We start from the raw sequence: 18,671 nt of genomic DNA on the forward strand, positions 1-18,671 counted from the left end.
GTCATTGTTTTTACACTATATGTGCACGTATGGTTGTTTGTCAACAGTCAATAGTTGGCAGGTCATGACACCATGACATTTTATTGAACGATTTGTATGTTCACCTGAATTGTCTTAACCCCAAAAACGTATGATGGTCTGTGTTATATTGCGCAAGAGTTTTTTTGGTGTGTAGTTATGATTGTGCTGATTACACCAGGAGAGCTGGACAGGGTGGTAGAAGGGCATTAACTTACCTGCTCCTTTGTGTTGAGGAACTGGAGGAGCACTGACAGAGCCCCACAAAATGACCTCCAGCAGGCTACTGGAGTGCATGTTTCTGACCAAACTGTCAGAACAGACTCCATGATGGTGGTATAAGGTCCCAACAAACCTCTACTGGGATCTGTGCTCACTGCCCAGCACCACGCAGCTTAATTGGCGTTTGTGAGAGACCACCAAAATTGACAGGTCCGTCATTGGCTCCCCGTTCCCTTCACAGATGAGGCAGGTTCTCACTGAGCACATGTGGCAGACATGAAAGAGTCTGGAGAGACATCATGCCATACTGCCTGTAATATCATCCAGAATGACTGGTTTGGTGGTGGGTCAGTGATGATCTGGGGAGGGATATCCTTGGAGGGGAACACAGACCTACATGGCATAGCTAACGGTACCCTGACTGCTATTAGGTACTGGGATGAAACCCTCAGATCTATTGTCAGACCTTAAGCTGGTGCAGTGGGCCCTGGGGTCCTCCTGGTGCAGGATGATGCTCAGCCTCATGTGGTCAGAGTCAGTAGGCAGTTCCTAGACGATGAAGGCATTGATGCCATTGACTGGCCCTCGTTCCCCTGACCTAGATCTGATTGAGCTCTGCCAAGTTCTGCCACAGGCTGGCCAGGAGCTCACTGATGCCCTGATCCAGGTCCAACGCAAGTTGGATCGGCCTGTGATGTACATTTTTTACTTTGATTTTTGGTGTGATTTTAAATCCAGCCCTCAATGGGTTAATTTTGGTTTTGCAATGGCCTATTAGCCTTTATGGCAGTTTTCATGTAATTTTGATCTAAACAAGTTACACAATGTACATCAGTAAAGATTCTCACCATGAATAATTCAATATCTGACATGAGATGAAAGCTTTCCCTGGATTTTTTTGAGCAGTGTACAGCTAATCCTCACTCTCCCGTGAACATAGACTCCAAACATTTTCAACTCAGGATTCCCTTCTGCAGCACTTGAAGCGAGTTGCCTACCAGAGTGAAAATGAACATATCTATTTGATCAAATGATCATCCAGTGATATTCCCATTAGCTTTAAATGATTCCTTGACCCATCAAATGTATATTTTGACACCAAGATTGACCTTCTAAGTGGCTTGGAAGATATATTGGTTCTCATAGACTTCATATGGCTGCCATCTTCAATCTGCAATCTTGATGAAGTGGCTCCTACCAAAAATTGAAACCTAGAGAGCATGTGGAAAACCTAGAGAGCATGTGGAAAACCTAGAGAGCATGTGGAAAACCTAGAGAGCATGTGGAAAAAAATGTGTGCTTTTGTCCGGCATATCCCCATTATTTAGCTAAAGGCCACAGTGAGTAAAATTTAAAAAAGAGCACAAAAAAAGCTTGAGGGTTCAGAATATTCATAATTTATTTAAGTTTAAGTCACTTTTTGTATTGCTGTGTAGTAGGTTTAAATATTATTAGATAAAGGTACATAAATGTGCAATTTTGTAATATATTATGACACAGTAATGCATTTCATCTTTGGATTTTGGATTTTGGAAATCAAGCTATTTGCCCCAGAATGTCAAGCTGAGTGACATTTTCTTTTTGTTTGTGTAACCGACATGTTCAGGGCAGCGTAACATCAGTGACAGTGAAAGTTGATAATTAGTCAATGATACATTTCAATGGGCACACAGTCAGCAGAAACTGGCTTTAAAAAGGAAGCCTCTGGTTCGGGTCGTTCACATCCAGCAGCCATGAAGGTGCTTGTGCTCGCCTTCACCGTGGCCCTTGCGGGTGAGCATGACTTAGTGCCTCAAAATGTTTTAAATTAACTTAAAATCAAATTTAAATGGAATTAGGAAAAACAATTTTGCTTTGTATAGAATGGGATAATAGCACTGTCATGTAGACGACCAACGGGTAGCAACTCTCTGCTGTTTTATTAGGATGAAAAAAAAGGAAGCTATAATTCAAAGCAATTGAAATTCAAGAGAACTACCACTGCACTTGCTGACATTATAGTGATTTTGATATATAAACAATGCAAGAGCTGAAAAATAGTACCTGAGTTCTGTAACTTTACCAGCTGTCTTGTCATTTTATAGACAATTAAAAGAAAAATGGCATTTCATAAATAACATTTAATTTCCATTTTACAGCTGGTTACCATGTCAACTTTGGTAAGTTGTCATTCTGTTCATGGCTGTATTAAAAATGTAACTCTGGTGTATATAAAAAGTTTAAAAGATTTTTTAGAAAAACCCAAATGTGTTTGTTTTCTTGTCTATTACTGCAGCCCCTGAGTTTGCCGCTGGAAAGACCTACGTCTACAAATATGAAGCCTTGGTTATGGGTGGCCTGCCTGAAGAGGGCCTGGCACGGGCCGGAGTGAAAGTCCGTAGCAAAGTCATGATCAGTGCCGCGGCCTCGGACACCTTCTTGCTGAAGGTACAGACCATTAAAACGTTTTTAATACAATTTATCACCTCATCCAGGCAGGCGGTGTTTTCAGAGCTTCTCTTTCTATTTTTAGCAGCAGGTTTACGGAAAATTTTTATTTTAAATTTGCATTACAAGGGAAGAACCAATTAAATGTTGGAGCAGATCTGAATCACTGGGTGGACACACAAATTATTTTAATTTTCTTAAACATTGTAAGATAAAGAGATGTCTGCACTCTACAATTGCCACTCTAGTTTTTGTTTAAAACAAGTGAATTAGAATAACGAACAATCAAGTGTTCAGTTCACTCAAACTGTCACTCTTCCTCACAGCTTGTCGACCCTGAAATCTTTGAGTACAGTGGCATCTGGCCCAAAGATGCTTTCCTCCCAGCCACCAAGCTGACTTCAGCCCTGGCTGCTCAACTCCTGACACCCATCAAGTTTGAGTATGCTAACGGTGTTGTCGGCAAAGTGTTTGCACCTGCTGGCATCTCTGTTACTGTGCTGAATGTCTACAGAGGAATCCTCAACATGTTCCAGCTGAACATCAAGAAAACTCAGAACGTATATGAGCTGCAAGAGGTAAAAACAACTCATTTTCATAGAGTTCCACAAAATACCAAAATACTTGAACTGAAAATGTGTGTTTTGTGAACTAGCCTGGAACACAGGGTGTGTGCAAGACCCACTACGTCATCAGTGAGGACGAAAAGGCAGACCGCATCCTGTTGACCAAGACCAAGGACCTGAACCACTGCCAGGAGAGAATCATTAAGGACATCGGCTTGGCTTACACACAGAAATGTCCAGAGTGTGAGGCTGTAAGTGAAATTTCCCTCATGCTTCATAATCTCTAATGCAGTTCACTGCTGGAAACTGCTGGTGTGATGACATTTTGGGTCTTGTCCATGCAGAGAGGAAAGACCCTGAAGGGAGCCTCTGCTTTTAACTACGTCATGAAGCCAGCTGCCACAGGTGCTCTGATCTTGGAGGCAACTGCTACAGAGCTCATTCAGTTCTCACCTTTCAACATCCTGAATGGCGCTGCCCAGATGGAGGCTAAGTATGTGGCTAACATTGGAAAAGAGCCGTGCAACAACAGTGTCATCAATACTGCTCTCGGCAGAAAGTGCCACAGTGCAGATTGATGTAGTGCCCATTTTTATTCACAGGCAAATCCTGACTTTCTTGGAGATGGAGAGGACCCCAGTGGAGCCCATCAGAGCTGAATATCTTCACCGTGGATCTCTGCAGTATGAGTTTGGCAGCGAGCTTCTTCAAACACCCATCCAGCTTCTGAGGGTCAGCAATGCTGAGGCTCAGGTACCCCAGGAAATCTCTTTTCTTCTGATTTTTGTTGAATCATCCTGTTGCAACAAACTCTAAGATGTGAAAATGTTGGTTTGGTTCTCACAGATTATTGAGGTCCTGAACCACCTGGTGACTTTCAACGAGGCCAGGGTGCATGAAGATGCCCCTCTGAAGTTTATTGAGCTCATTCAGCTGCTGCGTGTGGCCAGATTGGAGAGTATTGAGGCCCTCTGGACTCAGTTTAAAGCTAGACCCGATCACAGGTAACTGTGACTTTCATTCAGAGAAGAGCAATAAAAAAACACACTGATTAAGGGGTCAATAGGTCGAAAACGACTTGACACACTGCAAAGGTCCATTCTGGGTCCAACTTTAGTTACAAATTATATCAATAATTTGACATTTTCTTTATTATGCAGATGACACCATTGTGTATAATTCTGTTGCATCTCTAGCAAGTAAGAAAAATAAAGATGAAGATATATATCATTTTGTTCCTTTAAAAAGTTAAGGTTATTGAACAAATCTCAATTTACAAATACCTCTTCCTAGAAGACAATCTGTGTTTTAAATATCATATTAAGAGTCTTGCGAAAAAACAGATCGAGTGAAGTTATATTTCTAGCTGCAACCTTTGGTCACAGGGGCAAATTATGTATTATAGTATTATAGTATTATACTTTTAGGTATGGCAGATTATCAAAACAGAATTAAGTATTAGTATTAAGTATTTGAACATGGCTAATTAGTGTTGTATGTAATTTGTTTTAAGTTGTTTATTTTATGTGAAAATTTTCATTTAAGATTATAGATATATAAAAAATTATAAAATGTGACATAGATAATAATATCTATAAAAAGAATAATATATATTTTTAAATTTTCCCAGGCACTGGATCCTGAATGCTATCCCTGCCATTGGTACTCATACTGCTCTGAGGTTCCTCAAGGAGAAGTTCATTGCTGGTGAGCTGACTATGGCCGAAGCTGCTCAAGCCCTGCTGGCATCTGTACAAATGGTTACAGCCGACCTGGAGGCCATCAAGCTTGTTGAGGCAAGTCCCGGTTGCAAGTTTTCCTTAGTACTTTTAATTATATGAGAACTGGGTTGCATAATCAGTTCTTTATTTCCACCACACCTCAGGGCCTGCTGGAGAACCACAAGATCAGAGAAAACCCAGTTCTGCGTGAGATTGTCTTCCTGGGCTACGGCACCCTGGTTGCTAAATACTGTGCAGAGAACCCAACTTGCCCAGCTGAGCTTGTGAGGGTATGTATCGTTTCTTTTTATTTCAAACATGTGTTTTATCTTTTTATCTTTTTTATTTAACTTAAATTGGTATTGGTAACTGGTATAACATCAGTATATCTGTTCCTCCCATAGCCCATCCATGAACTGGCAGTCCAGGCTCTTTCCAGAAGTGACATTGAGGAGCTCACTCTTGCTGTCAAAGTCTTGGGCAATGCTGGACATCCTAGCAGCCTTAAGCCGCTCTTGAAGCTCCTCCCTGGCTTTGGAAGTGCTGCTGCTGGTCTGCCACACAGATTACACATTGATGCTGCTCTGGCCCTGAGAAACATTGCTAAGAAGGAGCCCAAGATGGTGAGACTACATACTCAATTCTTCCATTACTAAGAGTGAATACGCGTGAGACCTGTTATGTTTATAACATCTTTCTTTGTGGCTCAGATCCAGGACATAGCTATCCAGCTGTTCATGGAAAAGGCTGACAAGCCAGAGCTCCGTATGGTTGCTGCTATCATTCTGTTTGAGACCAAGCTGCCCATGGGTCTGGTGACCACTCTCGCTGATGCCCTCTTGAAAGAAAAAGATCTGCAGGTTGCTAGCTTTGTCTACTCTTACATGAAGGCTATGACCAGGAACACCGCTCCTGACTTCTCCTCAGTGTAAGAACTGAAATAACATCTTATTTCAGTTTTTTTTTTGCCAGTTTGCACCAATAATCTCATATATTTTAATGTTCTTCTCTCAGTGCTGCTGCCTGTAATGTTGCTGTGAAGCTCCTCAGCCCCAAATTCGACAGACTGAGCTTCCGTTACAGCAGAGCTCTCTATCTTGATTACTACCACAGTAAGAACATGACAGGGTCATAGTTTGTCATCAGAGATTTCAGACTACATCATGTGGTTTGACTGTTCTTGTATTTTGCCCTTCAGACCCCTGGATGATGGGTGCTGCTGCCAGCGCTTTCTACGTCAACGAGGCTGCAACTGTGTTGCCAAAAGCCGTTGTGGCCAAAGCCCGCACCTACCTGGCAGGAGCTTATGCTGATGTTCTTGAGGTATGACAATCATGACTGCCATACTAGCTAACACAACTGAATACTGTATATCTTGCTTGTACCTCCTATTCCTATACACCTCTGATTAATAAGCCCTGAACTGGGCAGAGAAAAAAACTTTATTTAGGAAAATAAACTAAAATAGAGAAATCTGATTTGCTAATTAAACATTTGATTTATAAAATACTTACCCAGCTAATGCTGTTTTTCCTTTTTTTTTTTAGGTTGGAGTGAGGACTGAAGGAATCCAGGAGAGTATCCTGAAACACCACAAGGCTGGAGAGAACGTTGACAGGATGACCAAGATGAGAGAAGTCATGAAGGCTGTAAGTTTAAGAGACAGAAGCATAGAAGAAATATGTAAACAAAGCACATTTTATTTTTCTAATTAAGTGTTTCATTTACTTTTCTTCTTTGTACAGCTGTCTGAGTGGAGGGCTGATCCTTCCAGCGAGCCCCTGGCCTCTGTGTATGTGAAGTTCTTCGGACAGGAAATTGCATTTGCTAACGTTGACAAAGCCATTGTTGATCAGCTTATTGAGGTACGGCATATTCTACAGTACAAGTAACATAGAATATTAATGTATGAATCGAATATCTGATTTCTTATGAGCTATTTTGTGTTTACAGGTGGTCACTGGACCAGCAATTCAAACTTATGGCAGAAAGGCTTTGGATGCTCTGCTGTCTGGTGTTGCGTTGCATTACGCTAAACCAATGCTGGTTGCTGAGGTTCGTCGCATCCTTCCTACCACTGTTGGTCTGCCCATGGAGCTCAGTTTCTATACTGCTGCTGTGGCTGCTGCATCTGTTGAATGTAAGTTGTACTCATGTAGTTTAAAGCTGGTAGTTTTCTGGAAGACGGCAAAAAAAAAAGCCAGAATATGAAAATACAGCCCTTCTCCTGCACATAAGCATTTGTAGAACAACCATTAAGAATGCCTCTCTCTCTCTCTCTCTCTCTCTCTCTCTCTCTCTCTCTCTCTCTCTCTCTCTCTCTCTGAAATTACCTGCACTTGACCAAAGGCTGCCATTATGGGCCTAGATTTTCTAAAGCCAGGAAACAGAGCCAAGAGGAGGTCTAGTTCTCTCTCAGATCAATTTAATTATAATATGTTAAAGGTTATTATTATTAGTAATTGTTGTCCAGTGACCCCAAACAAACTGCTTATCCAGGCACTGAAAATGTTTTCTTTTTTTACAGTCCAAGCCACTGTTTCACCACCTCTTCCTGAGAACTTCCATGCTGCCCATCTTCTGAAGTCTGACATCAAGATAAGGACTGCCATCACTCCAAGGTAATCCTGGTTCAGCTCTTCTCATCAGTTTAATGATCAAAAACAAATGTATTCAGGAAGAAATTAAACTGTTATTTTGTTTCTCTTGCAGCATTTCCATGCACACCTACGGAGTTATGGGAGTGAACACTGCTCTCATCCAGGCTGCACTGATGTCAAGAGCCAGAGTTCACACAATTGTTCCAGCAAAGATGGAAGCAAGAATTGACATGATTAAAGGCAACTTCAAGCTTCAGCTCCTGCCTGTTCAGGGGGTCGATAAGATTGCTCATGCAGTGTATGCGACTTTCCATGTCACCAAGTAATATCTATCACCAAGTTTTATGTTTTGTTTAAACTATTTATCTTTCCCCTAACAGGGTTGAGACTTTTGCTGTTGCAAGAAATGTGGAAGACCTGGCAGCCGCCAAAATCACACCAATGATTCCAGCTGCAGCTGTAGCGCAGGCATCAAGGGAGATCTTCTCTTCAAGGATTTCAAGGATGGCATCCTCTTTGGCTGCTGGCATGGTAAATTTTAATCACTGACCACTTTTTCCAATGCATCCATTTACCCTTGTGCTGATCTCTGCTGTGGTTTCACAGTCAGCATCATCTGAAATCATTCCTGTTGACCTGCCGAGTAAAATTGCCCGCAAAGTCAAACTCCCCAAGATGTTCGAGAAGAAAATGTGTGCTCAAATCGAGACCTTTGGAATCAAGGCATGTACCGAGATTGAATCTCGCAATGCTGCCTTCATCAAAGACTGCGCCCTCTACGCTGTGATTGGAAGTCATGCTGTCTCAGTTGAGGTTGCTCCAGGCAAGTGAAATTGATTACATTAATTCACTAATATAGGAAATTTTGTAAGAAGTTGCTCAAAAGTTTCATATCTACTTATGTATTTGGTTGCAGCTACCGGACCAGTCATTGAGAAGATTGAAATTGAGGTTCAAGTCGGAGAAAAAGCAGCAGAAAAGATCATCAAGGTGATCAACATGAGCGAGGAAGAGGAAACTCTCGAAGACAGGAATGTCCTGATGAAACTCAAGAAAATCTTGGTTCCCGGTGTGAAGAACAGCACAGCAGTTTCCTCCAGCTCCAGCTCCAGATCCAGCTCCAGCTCCAGCTCCAGATCCAGCTCCAGCTCCAGCTCCAGAAGCTCCCGCTCCAGCATCTCCTCTTCTGTCTCCTCCAAGTCCTCCTCCAGCTCCTCCTCTCGCCGCCAGAGCAAGGCCGTCGATGCCGTCGATCCACTCAAAAGGGCGTCAAAGAGACTGAGCAGCTCCTCCAGCAGCAGATCAAGCCTTCGCTCCAGCAGCCGCTCTTCCAGCTCCAGCTCCAGCTCCTCCAGCTCCAGATCACTCTCCAAGGTGAGACAGCTTTACCTGAGTATGTAAAAAACAATAGAATAAATAAAGTATGTGGAATAATTAATCTATTCATGTTTCTATTGCAGCAAGAACTGTACGAAATGAAGTTTATCAAGAACCACATCCACCAGGTAATTATCAGACTGATGAGACAACAGCATAATGTGCATCATGTTTGAGCAGGCTAATTGTATGGTTTCCTTGTCTGTAGCATGCCCTGTCAGCAGCTCGTGCCAACAGCAAGAGCAGTGCCTTCAGCTTCGAGACCATCTATAATAAGGTAAGTCTTCACACCGAGCTGTTCACCGTCTCTTATGTTTGGTTGGAAAAATCTAAACTTTCACGCATATCAATCTCTTGTTTTCACTTTAAGGCCAAGTACCTTACTAATAGTGTCACTCCTGCTGTGACCGTCCTCATCCGTGCTGTGAGAGCCGACCACAAGGTTCAGGGATACCAGATTGCAGCTTACTTGGACAAAGCTACCGCCAGACTGCAGGTCATTTTCGCCAACCTGGCCGAGGACGACCACTGGAGAATGTGTGCTGATGGTGTGATGCTGAGCACCCACAAGCTGATGGTAAAGACTTTGATTTGGCAAGAGTTGTTAGAAATCTGTGTGATGCTCGAGATCTTAACTTAAATTTCTCTCAGGCCAAGTTTGCCTGGGGCCTGGAGTGCAAACAGTACGAGACTGAGATCACAGCTGAGACTGGTATGGTGGGTAAAGAGCCTGCCGCCCGCGTGAAGATTACCTGGGAGAAACTTCCTCAGAGCATGAAGCGATACGCAAAGGAGTAATGTCACAAAATAATACAGATTTTAAAAAACTGCATAAGAAAGTAATGCATTCCTATATACTCTCAGCACCTACCTTTATTGAAAATGCAACATTTCAGACATAGACCTTTATCAGGCATCCTGGATGTGTGTGGGAATTCATTACTTTTTTGGCATGATTTTATTTCCATTTTCCAACACATTTATTTAAAAAAATAAAAAATAACCTTTACCTTTCTGCCCAACTAGGATCTCTGAATTAATTTCCCGCTATGCTCAGGAACTCGACATTACCCAGGCAAAGGTCAAAAATGTTCGTAATGAGATCAAACTGTCTGTGGCTGCTGCTACTGAGACAAGCCTGAACATTGTGCTGAAGACACCAAAGGTGAGGTTTACAGCCCATTATTTACATGCAGAAATGTCTGAATTAATCTTTTGTTTATAACAGTTTCGATATTTCAATATTACAGAGAACAATGTACAAACTTGGCGTGGGTCTCCCTATTGCTCTGCCACTGGGAGAAACTGCAGCTGAGCTGGAACCGTTCCAGAACAACTTGCCTGACCAGATCTCCTACATGCTCACCAAGGCTCATGCAGGTGAAAACACTTACAGGAACAGGATTTCCTTACTTACAATCCTAAGGGGCAAAAAGTCACAAAACTCTAAACTGTGAAGTCATGAAGAATGTGTCTGAAAGTCTGAATGTGGCACCATAAGAATTTAGAGTCCAAAAAAGGCCTGGCTCCTTATTTTTTTTAAATTCTGGGACAGTGTTATATGAGTTATTATAGTATAAAATATCCAAGCTCATTAAAAAAATATTGTAGTCCATGCAAGTGTATTTTGAACATATTTGAGTATTGTTAAAAATACATGTCATACATGTATGATAGCAAATATTAAAGGCAATGAAAGTGGTTGAGTTTGAAGCATGACCTAAAATTAAGTATTAAAGTATATTAATTAGTTAAAAACAACAACAACCTGAAATCAGACTGTTAAGTAACTAATTGCAGCTTCCCAAGAGAAATCAATGAGTAAAGAAAAGACTATATGAGATAATAATTATCCTCCATGCTCAAGGTGAAAACACAGGAACAGGTTTTACTAAAAAAATCTTACAGATTCATCTTTCCTTTCATATTTCAGCTGAGTGCGCCCTGGTCAAAGACACACTGGTCACATTCAACAAGAGGAAATTCAAGAACGAGATACCTCACTCTTGCTCCCAGGTTTTGGCTCAGGATTGCACTCCAGAACTTAAATTCATTGTTCTGCTGAAGAGGGACGTAACACTGGAACAGAACATGATCCATGTGAAGATCGCAAATCTGTGAGAACAAAGTATATATATCTCAATTGTAGGAATTGTCTCCCCAAAAAAGACTCCAGAAATTAACTGGGTTTTTTTTCCCAACAGGGATGTGGAGCTGTATCCAAAGGACAACGCTGTCATGGTGAAGGTTAACGGAGAAGAAATCCCCATCAGGAACCTGCCATATGTGCATCCCACAGGTTGTTAATTTTAAAAATTCAAATTTGAGTGCCATGCTGTAATTTAGTTTTATTTGTTGAAAGTTAAAAATCACATATTGATATAAATATTTGCATTCATTTAGACAAAATTCAGATCAGACAGAGGGGTGAGGGCATTGCTCTCCAGGCTCCCAGCCACGGTCTCCAGGAGGTCTACTTTGATCTGAACGCACAGAAGGTGATACAAGAAATCTTACTTCTATCTCTTACATTTGGATGTAATCAAATTTAGGTACTGGTAAACAATGGTGGAGAAGTATTGATATCCTTTACATAAATAAAAGTACTAACACCACATTGTGAAATTACTCCACTACAAGTAAAAGTCCAGCATTCAAAACTTACAGCAGTAAAAGACCAAAAAAATCAGCATCAAAATGTACTTAAAGTATTTAGAATATATGATTGCATTATTATTTTTTATGCATTCATGTTAGCAGCATTTTCCTGTTACTTAATATACTTTTATGTGGTTTAATTTATGAACATGTGTAATCATTTTAAATTGATCATATTTTTTCATGTCAAATCCTGACTTGAAAAGTAACTAAAGCTGGCAGCTAAATGTAGTGGACTAAAAAGTAAAAAAGTTAGATTGTACTTAAATACAGTACTTGAGTAAATGTTGAGTAAAACATTCCATCAGTGCTCTGGTAATGGAGCAAACACTGAAGATTGCTATTTTCCCAGGTTAAAGTTGTGGACTGGATGAGAGGACAGACCTGTGGACTCTGTGGAAAGGCTGATGGTGAAATCAGACAGGAGTACCGCACACCCAACAATCGGGTGACCAAGCACCCCACCAGCTACGCTCATTCCTGGGTTCAGTCTGGAAAGAGCTGCAGGGACGCCTCTGGTAATACTTACAGTACCTTCTCTATTTATCCCTCCTCTTTATTAGAATATAATTGATACAGATAATTGCAAAATGAATCTAATAAAGAAACTAAAAAAGACTGCTGCAGGTAAACATATGTATTTATAGTGCCTGCCTTCCTTTTCATCCAGAGTGTCACATGAAGCTTGAATCTGTGAAGCTGGAGAAACAGGTGAGCCTTCATGGCCAGGAGTCCAAATGCTACTCTGTTGAGCCTGTGCTGCGCTGCCTGGCCGGCTGCGTGCCAGTGAGAACCACCACCGTCCAGGTCGGCTACCACTGCGTGCCCATTGGTGAGTCTGCAAGCAATCATAGCTGGTTCACAAAATTCATTTAAGCAACATCTTGCCTAACTGCATTACTCTCTCCATTTCTGCAGAGTCTAACCTGAACCGCTCTGAGGGTCTGAGCAGCATCTATGAGAAGAGCATTGACTTGAGGGAAACAGCAGAAGCTCACCTCGCCTGTCGCTGCACTGCTCAGTGCGCTTAGTCTCACTGCCTTCAGTCATATTGTGTACAATTTGTTTTAAATGAATTAAATAAATTGCAAAAGCATGTGAATAGAAAAATCTCTTGTCATCTTTTAACAACCCAAAACCTTTGCATCACAATGCCCCCACCCCCAAACACACACACACACACACACACACACACACACACAATCTCTTCAATTATACATTGTTTTTTAATTTAAATTTTAAGGGGCAAAAACTGTGGAGTCATGAAGAATGTGTCTGAAAGTCTGAATGTGGCGCCATAAGATTTAAGAGTCCAAAAAAGGCCTGGCTCCTTATTTACACACTTACAGTAGTGTTCAATATAATAGCAGTCCAATGTGACTAACCAGATTAATCCAGGTTTTTAGTATATTTTTTAGTGCTACATGGCAAACAAGGTACCAGCAGGTGCAGTAGATTCTCAGAAAACCAACAAGACCCAGCATTCGTGATATGCACGCTCTTAAGGCTGTGCAATTGGGCAATTAGTTGAAAGGGGTGTGTTAAAAAATATAGCAGTGTGGCATTCAATCAGTGAGGTCATCAATTTAGTGAAAAAACAGGTGTAAATCAGGTGGCCCCCGATTTAAGGATGAAGCTAGCACTTGTTGAACATGCATTTATTTGAAAGCCTGAGGAAAATGGGTTGTTCAAGACATTGTTCAGAAGAACAGCGTACTTTGGTTAAAAAGTTGATTGGAGAGGGGAAAACTTATAAAGAGGTGCAAACAATTATAGTCTGGTGAACAGCCCATAGAGCCCCATTGTGGACCCGGAAATGTTGAGTACACCAAAGTTTTATGATGGAAAAATATAGTATGGGTTCCCAGCATGCAGAAATTGCCGGATGCTAATTTGCATATGTTGGACAATTTGTGTAATTGAGCTAATTAGCATACATTAGCATAATCACCGATATTGGTCATATTATGGAGCTGATTGGCCAAATGATACAATGTAAGCATGTTTTGGGGGGTTAGTTGAGATGCTGTATCCATTTCTGACATTTAAACATTTGAAATGGGCATTTAAAAACAATTTGCTATTGATCTGGGCAGATTTAAATTAATTTCCAAATTAATTTTGATGTAATTTATGTACCTATACATTGAACTTTCAAGAGAGTTAAAGAACATCGGTGTAAATGTTAAGACATTATATTTGTTCAAATATCTTTGTCTTTATTTGTAATTTCTTGCTGCAAAACAGTGTCATGGACCTTTGATAGTTGCCTCCGTAATCTACACCATTCGTACCTGGAACGCTGCTCCAGATACTGAGAGTAGAGTGTGCTAGCCAGCAAGTTAAAAGCCTTGACTAGCACGTCTCTTGAAGGAGTGAGGTTAATGGAAGTGAGGTTTATGAACGTTCCACAGGCACAGCTATGCTAGCTGCTATACAGTATGTTAAGGGGTGCCCAGAATGGGAACAATATCTAAAAAAATAAACGATATTAGCATCCCCATGTTGATTAATGTGATTGCTAACATTCCACAGATTTAGATTAGCTGACAACTTTGTCTTTCTCAAAATCAGTCTGGATGTCTGGATGTGATCCCCAACGATATCGTTCTTCATTATTGTAACTGTGCTCTCATCGTTCATCACGTGAATTTGAATGTTCTATCTTTCTCTTCAATACATTCCAATTGGTTGTTGGGTCATTTACAGCTGAATCGCTGCTAGCTATTTGCATAAAGTTGAACTGTTTTCAACCCTCATTTACAGCTTTACAGCTATCGCTCAAGTGATTTATCACTCCTATTGCTTTACCACCCATGTCTAATAGAAAGTGAAGGGGCATTTACAACTTCACAATTTACATTTACAATTTCACAACTACAGTATGCAGGGTGAACATTGTCAGTCATGTTCGCTGAAGCGATGCTAAATCCTGCTATTTTTCATTCAACATTCACTGTTATCGCAGCTCTTACAAGCATTGATATATCAGTCTCGTATCAAGAACATTTAAAAGTATCTCTTCGCCTTTGTGAAAATCGGTCTGAGAGCAATCCCCAACGATATTGGTCTTCTGTCTAGGGTACAAACATTGTCAATCAGGCTACGTTGAAAAAAAAAATTTTCAAGCTTTTAATAATTATTTTGGCACGGGAGGAGGGGCTTGAGTTATATTCAAGTGCTGGTATAATCATTCAACATTAGCTGTTATTGCAGCTCTTACAAGCATCAATATATCAGTCTCGTATCACAAAGGTGATTTAATCAGTTGAACATGTCAAAAAATAAATGTCTGTTTGCGCCCTGCAAGGAGGACGACTTCAAAATATCTGGATCCAAAGGAATAGCTACTCTTCTTAAAAAGAGTTTAGAGATTGGAGACACAGCTATACATGGGACTGTGTCAAACCTCAATGCTACTCATGGTGCTTTGTCAGCAGCCATATTGTGTCACAAATCGTGTTATAGCTCATACACCTCTAGGACTAGAAGTGTGAGCAAACGCAAGTCAGACTCTAGCCAGAGTCTGCCGGGAAAACGAATTGTTCGCTCTCAAATCTCTACCTTTGAGTACTCAAAACAGTGTTTGCTCTGTGGTTTGACTTGCGAACCTAAAGACCCCAAACACCCTGATAGGTGGAATCCAGTCAAATAATGTCAGACTTTAGAAAGGCCTGGTGTTCCATCATTCAAAAATGTTTTTTTATCCAAATGTGAGGAGCATAGGATGACTGGGCTGAAGTTGTGAAGCTACGAGTGAATGGTGTATTAGACCTACCAGCAGCTGATGCCCATTACCACTCCAAGTGTTACAATTATTATGGAATTCAGAAATAACTTGAGGATCCAAATTATTCCTGAACACTGAACATTTTTATCCTCCAAAAATCTGTCTAAATCGCCCCCAAAAACTCAGCAAAATCAGCTTAATGAGAGTAAAAACGTGACCAAACCAGATTTAAATAGTGATTTTGAATCTTGAAAATGTCAGATATGGACTCAGCATCTCCAGTAACCCCTAAAAACATGCTAACATTGTCCATTTTCACCAAGAAGCTCCTATAATATGATCAATATATGTGATTATGCTAATTTACGCTAATTAGCCTAATTACACAAATTGCCCAACATATGCAAATTAGCATCCAACAGTTTCTGCATGCTGGGGACCCATACTATATATTTCTATCATAAAACTTTGGTGTACTCAACATTCCCGGGTTAACCTTTCTGACAACTGGACTATTATAGGCTGTCCAGCTAAAATGATCTCCAATGCTTCAAAATGGAGAGCAAAACCAGAGACACGTGGCAGAAAATGTAAGACAACCATCAAAATGGAAGCAGAATGGCAAAGGCTCAGCCAATGATCAGCTCCAGGATGATCAAAGACAGTCTGGAGTTACCTGTAAGTGCTGTGACAGTTAGAAGACGTCTGTGTGAAGCTAATCTATTTACAAGAATCCCCCGCAAAGTCCCTCTGTTAAAAGGAAGGCATGTGCAGTAGAGGTTACAGTTTGCCAAAGAACACATCAACTGGCCTAAAGAGAAATGGAGGACCATTTTGTGGACTGATGAGAGTTAAATTGTTCTTTTTGGGTCCAAGGGCCGCAGACAGTTTGTGAGACGAGCCCCAAACTCTGAATTCAAGCCTCAGTACACAGTGAAGACAGTGAAGCATGGTGGTGCAAGCATCATGATATGGGCATGTTTCTCCTACTATGGTGTTGGGCCTATTCATCACATACCAGGGATCATGGATCAGTTGGCATATGTCAAAATACTTGAAGAGATCATGTTGCCTTATGCTGAAGAGGACATGCCCTTGAAATGGGTGTTTCAACAAGACAATGGCCCCAAACACACTAGTAAACGAGCAAAATCATGGTTCCAAACCAACAACATTGATGTTATGGAGTGGCCAACCTTAATCCAATTGAGAACTTGTGGGGTGACATCAAAAATGCTGTTTCTGAAGCAAAACCAAGAAATGTAAATGAATTGTGGAATGTTGTTAAAGAATGAGCGAAAAAGAACAGTAATTGGAGATTTTCAAACATCGACTTCTCCAGTATAATTTCACCCAGAGACTCCATTTAAACTTTAAACAGTAGACACAAGTATTGTGTATTGGTGTATTAATCCACATACCGATAGGTCATATAGTTTTTTTATCAATCCCTGTTCAATGAAGATGATCATTTTTGGAGAAATTCTGAGATTATAATGGGTATGTATTGCATGGAATGTTCGTGTCACAGTCTGTGACATCATCGCTCAGAGTGCAGAGAAAGAGAAAAAATTGTCAAAAAATAAATTTGAAAACTGCGATCCAGGCCGCAAATTCCACTCTACAGAAATAATTTATACATAGAAACGAGGAAAATTTGTCTTCTCCCTCACAATCCTCTGGTAAAGCTGTCAGAGTTATAGTTTGGGCGTAGGATGCACAGATGCACCACCAACACGCACCAACAGCCCCATTGACTCCCATATTAAAAATGCAGGAACATTTCTGTAGAAAAGCATATTTAACAGTTTTTCAGATCGCTCTTACAAATCTATTTCTTCATTTTTTTTCACAAAAAACATATGTAGCTGTGTAGCCATATATTACATGACACTTTGAAACCAAAACTTTGCTTCACAAATACTGAAATACTGACTGACCTGGTAAGAATTTCGGGAAATAGTCCGATATACACTACTGTGTATACAAAAGTCTTAGGCAGGTGTGAAAAAAGAATTGATGCTGGCTTGAACGCAAAGGGTGGTCACACCAGTTTTTTTCTTCAGTTCACTCACTTTGCATTTTGTTAAATGATAAATAAAAAAAAAAGCATTTTGAAAGCATTCTTATTTTACAGTATTTTTTCATATCTGCCCAAAACTTTTGCACAGTACTGTACATGAGATGCTATTTAAATCAATAAAATGAAATTAATCTTAGGCAGATTGTTGTCACAGAATTTCTTCACTGGCTATATTTGCCTATATTTCACCTGTTCTGACACACTTCTTCTTCTTCACTTTTTAGTTCGAACACAGGCTCTACAGCACTTATTACTATAGATAATTATTATTCACAATCCCAAATTTTAGATAGTTATTTCTACTGATGAAACTTTTGTGAGGCACTGAACCACTTAAACTATTTGTGTGGAAAATGGGTTCATTACTCAAAGCTTCAGTCACAGTGACTTCTCCTGGTGAAAAAACAAGGCTGCAGTCCAATTAGGCAGGCTAGTTGGTGGACAGGGGGCTTTTAATTACATGTAATTACACACACACACACACACACACACACACACACAAACACATCTCAATGAGCAGTGTTAGAGAAACTACTTTGCTTTTGTAGAAAATACTTTTTGTTCTGAAGCATCTTTTCTTTTTAACAAAACTTTTACAGTGTCTTTGATTTGAAAGTTCTTTGATGCACACACAGACTAACCCTAACCTAATATCATGATGATTGATGAATGTGTGTATTGTATTGTTGAGGAGAGAGTGCTCGGAAAATATGGTATTGGTTGGTTGTGCTTGACAAACTATTGCAGAGTGTGATAATGTGGGATGGGGAACACCCAAAGATTTTTATTGAGGTAGTGGTTCTATGGAACTGTAGTTCAGGTTTTCAATGTCGCACTGCCATCACTAGTTACTTCAGTGTTTGTTTTTAATCAGTAATTCAGATTTTGTATTAAAATTGTTTTAGCTGTATTTAATGTTGTACAAACTCTTTTAAATGTAAAAAAAAAAATTGGTTGCAGCTATTAAATGCATTAAAATAATGTGATTTATCCGTCATATGGGTTTTGTGTTGTGTCTGTCCTTGTGTAAATGAGTTAAGAAGTCAGATAACATTAAAAATAAAGAATTTTGAAGAAAGATGAGTTATGGCCCTTTTATTGTATACCAATTTCTTCTAATAAATATTATTGTTGTTTGTTTATTAGCTGGGCCCTGGCCTCCTGTCATTTTGCAAAGCAGGTTGAGTTCCTATACACTGTTGATTCATTGTGAACATTATAAACAGTTATATCAAAGAACATGGATTTATATATATATATATAGACACA

The 18,671-nt window shown here is 40.2% G+C and overlaps 1 protein-coding gene across 1 annotated transcript; it reads left to right on the forward strand.

The window, feature by feature from the left end:
- Positions 1-1,973: 1,973 nt before the first annotated feature.
- Positions 1,974-12,679, forward strand: LOC131977380 (vitellogenin-2-like). Its single transcript, XM_059340646.1, has 34 exons — positions 1,974-2,013; positions 2,379-2,399; positions 2,516-2,667; positions 2,994-3,245; positions 3,323-3,484; positions 3,578-3,726; positions 3,836-3,986; positions 4,080-4,237; positions 4,864-5,029; positions 5,119-5,244; positions 5,359-5,577; positions 5,665-5,882; positions 5,969-6,066; positions 6,153-6,277; positions 6,502-6,603; positions 6,700-6,819; positions 6,908-7,094; positions 7,482-7,575; positions 7,667-7,852; positions 7,935-8,085; positions 8,161-8,377; positions 8,471-8,928; positions 9,015-9,059; positions 9,140-9,208; positions 9,302-9,508; positions 9,583-9,725; positions 9,958-10,096; positions 10,182-10,311; positions 10,865-11,048; positions 11,136-11,230; positions 11,335-11,429; positions 11,942-12,107; positions 12,260-12,421; positions 12,508-12,679. The coding sequence occupies exons 1-34, from the start codon at positions 1,974-1,976 to the stop codon at positions 12,618-12,620; spliced, it is 5,100 nt and encodes a 1,699-aa protein (XP_059196629.1). The 3' UTR covers positions 12,621-12,679.
- Positions 12,680-18,671: the final 5,992 nt, after the last annotated feature.

The sequence above is a fragment of the Centropristis striata genome, chromosome 9 (genome assembly GCF_030273125.1).
Source record: "Centropristis striata isolate RG_2023a ecotype Rhode Island chromosome 9, C.striata_1.0, whole genome shotgun sequence".
In the NCBI taxonomy this organism is placed as follows: domain Eukaryota; kingdom Metazoa; phylum Chordata; class Actinopteri; order Perciformes; family Serranidae; genus Centropristis; species Centropristis striata.

What these genes read in the sequence shown, in the direction of transcription:
- LOC131977380 (XM_059340646.1), top strand. Translation starts at nt 1,974, where the DNA reads ATGAAGGTGCTTGTGCTCGCCTTCACCGTGGCCCTTGCGG. An exon ending in GCTGCCCAGATGGAGGCTAA is followed by an intron (nt 3,727 to 3,835) that starts GTATGTGGCTAA and finishes TTTTATTCACAG; the next exon opens with GCAAATCCTGACTTTCTTGG. An exon ending in GATAAGATTGCTCATGCAGT is followed by an intron (nt 7,853 to 7,934) that starts GTATGCGACTTT and finishes TTCCCCTAACAG; the next exon opens with GGTTGAGACTTTTGCTGTTG.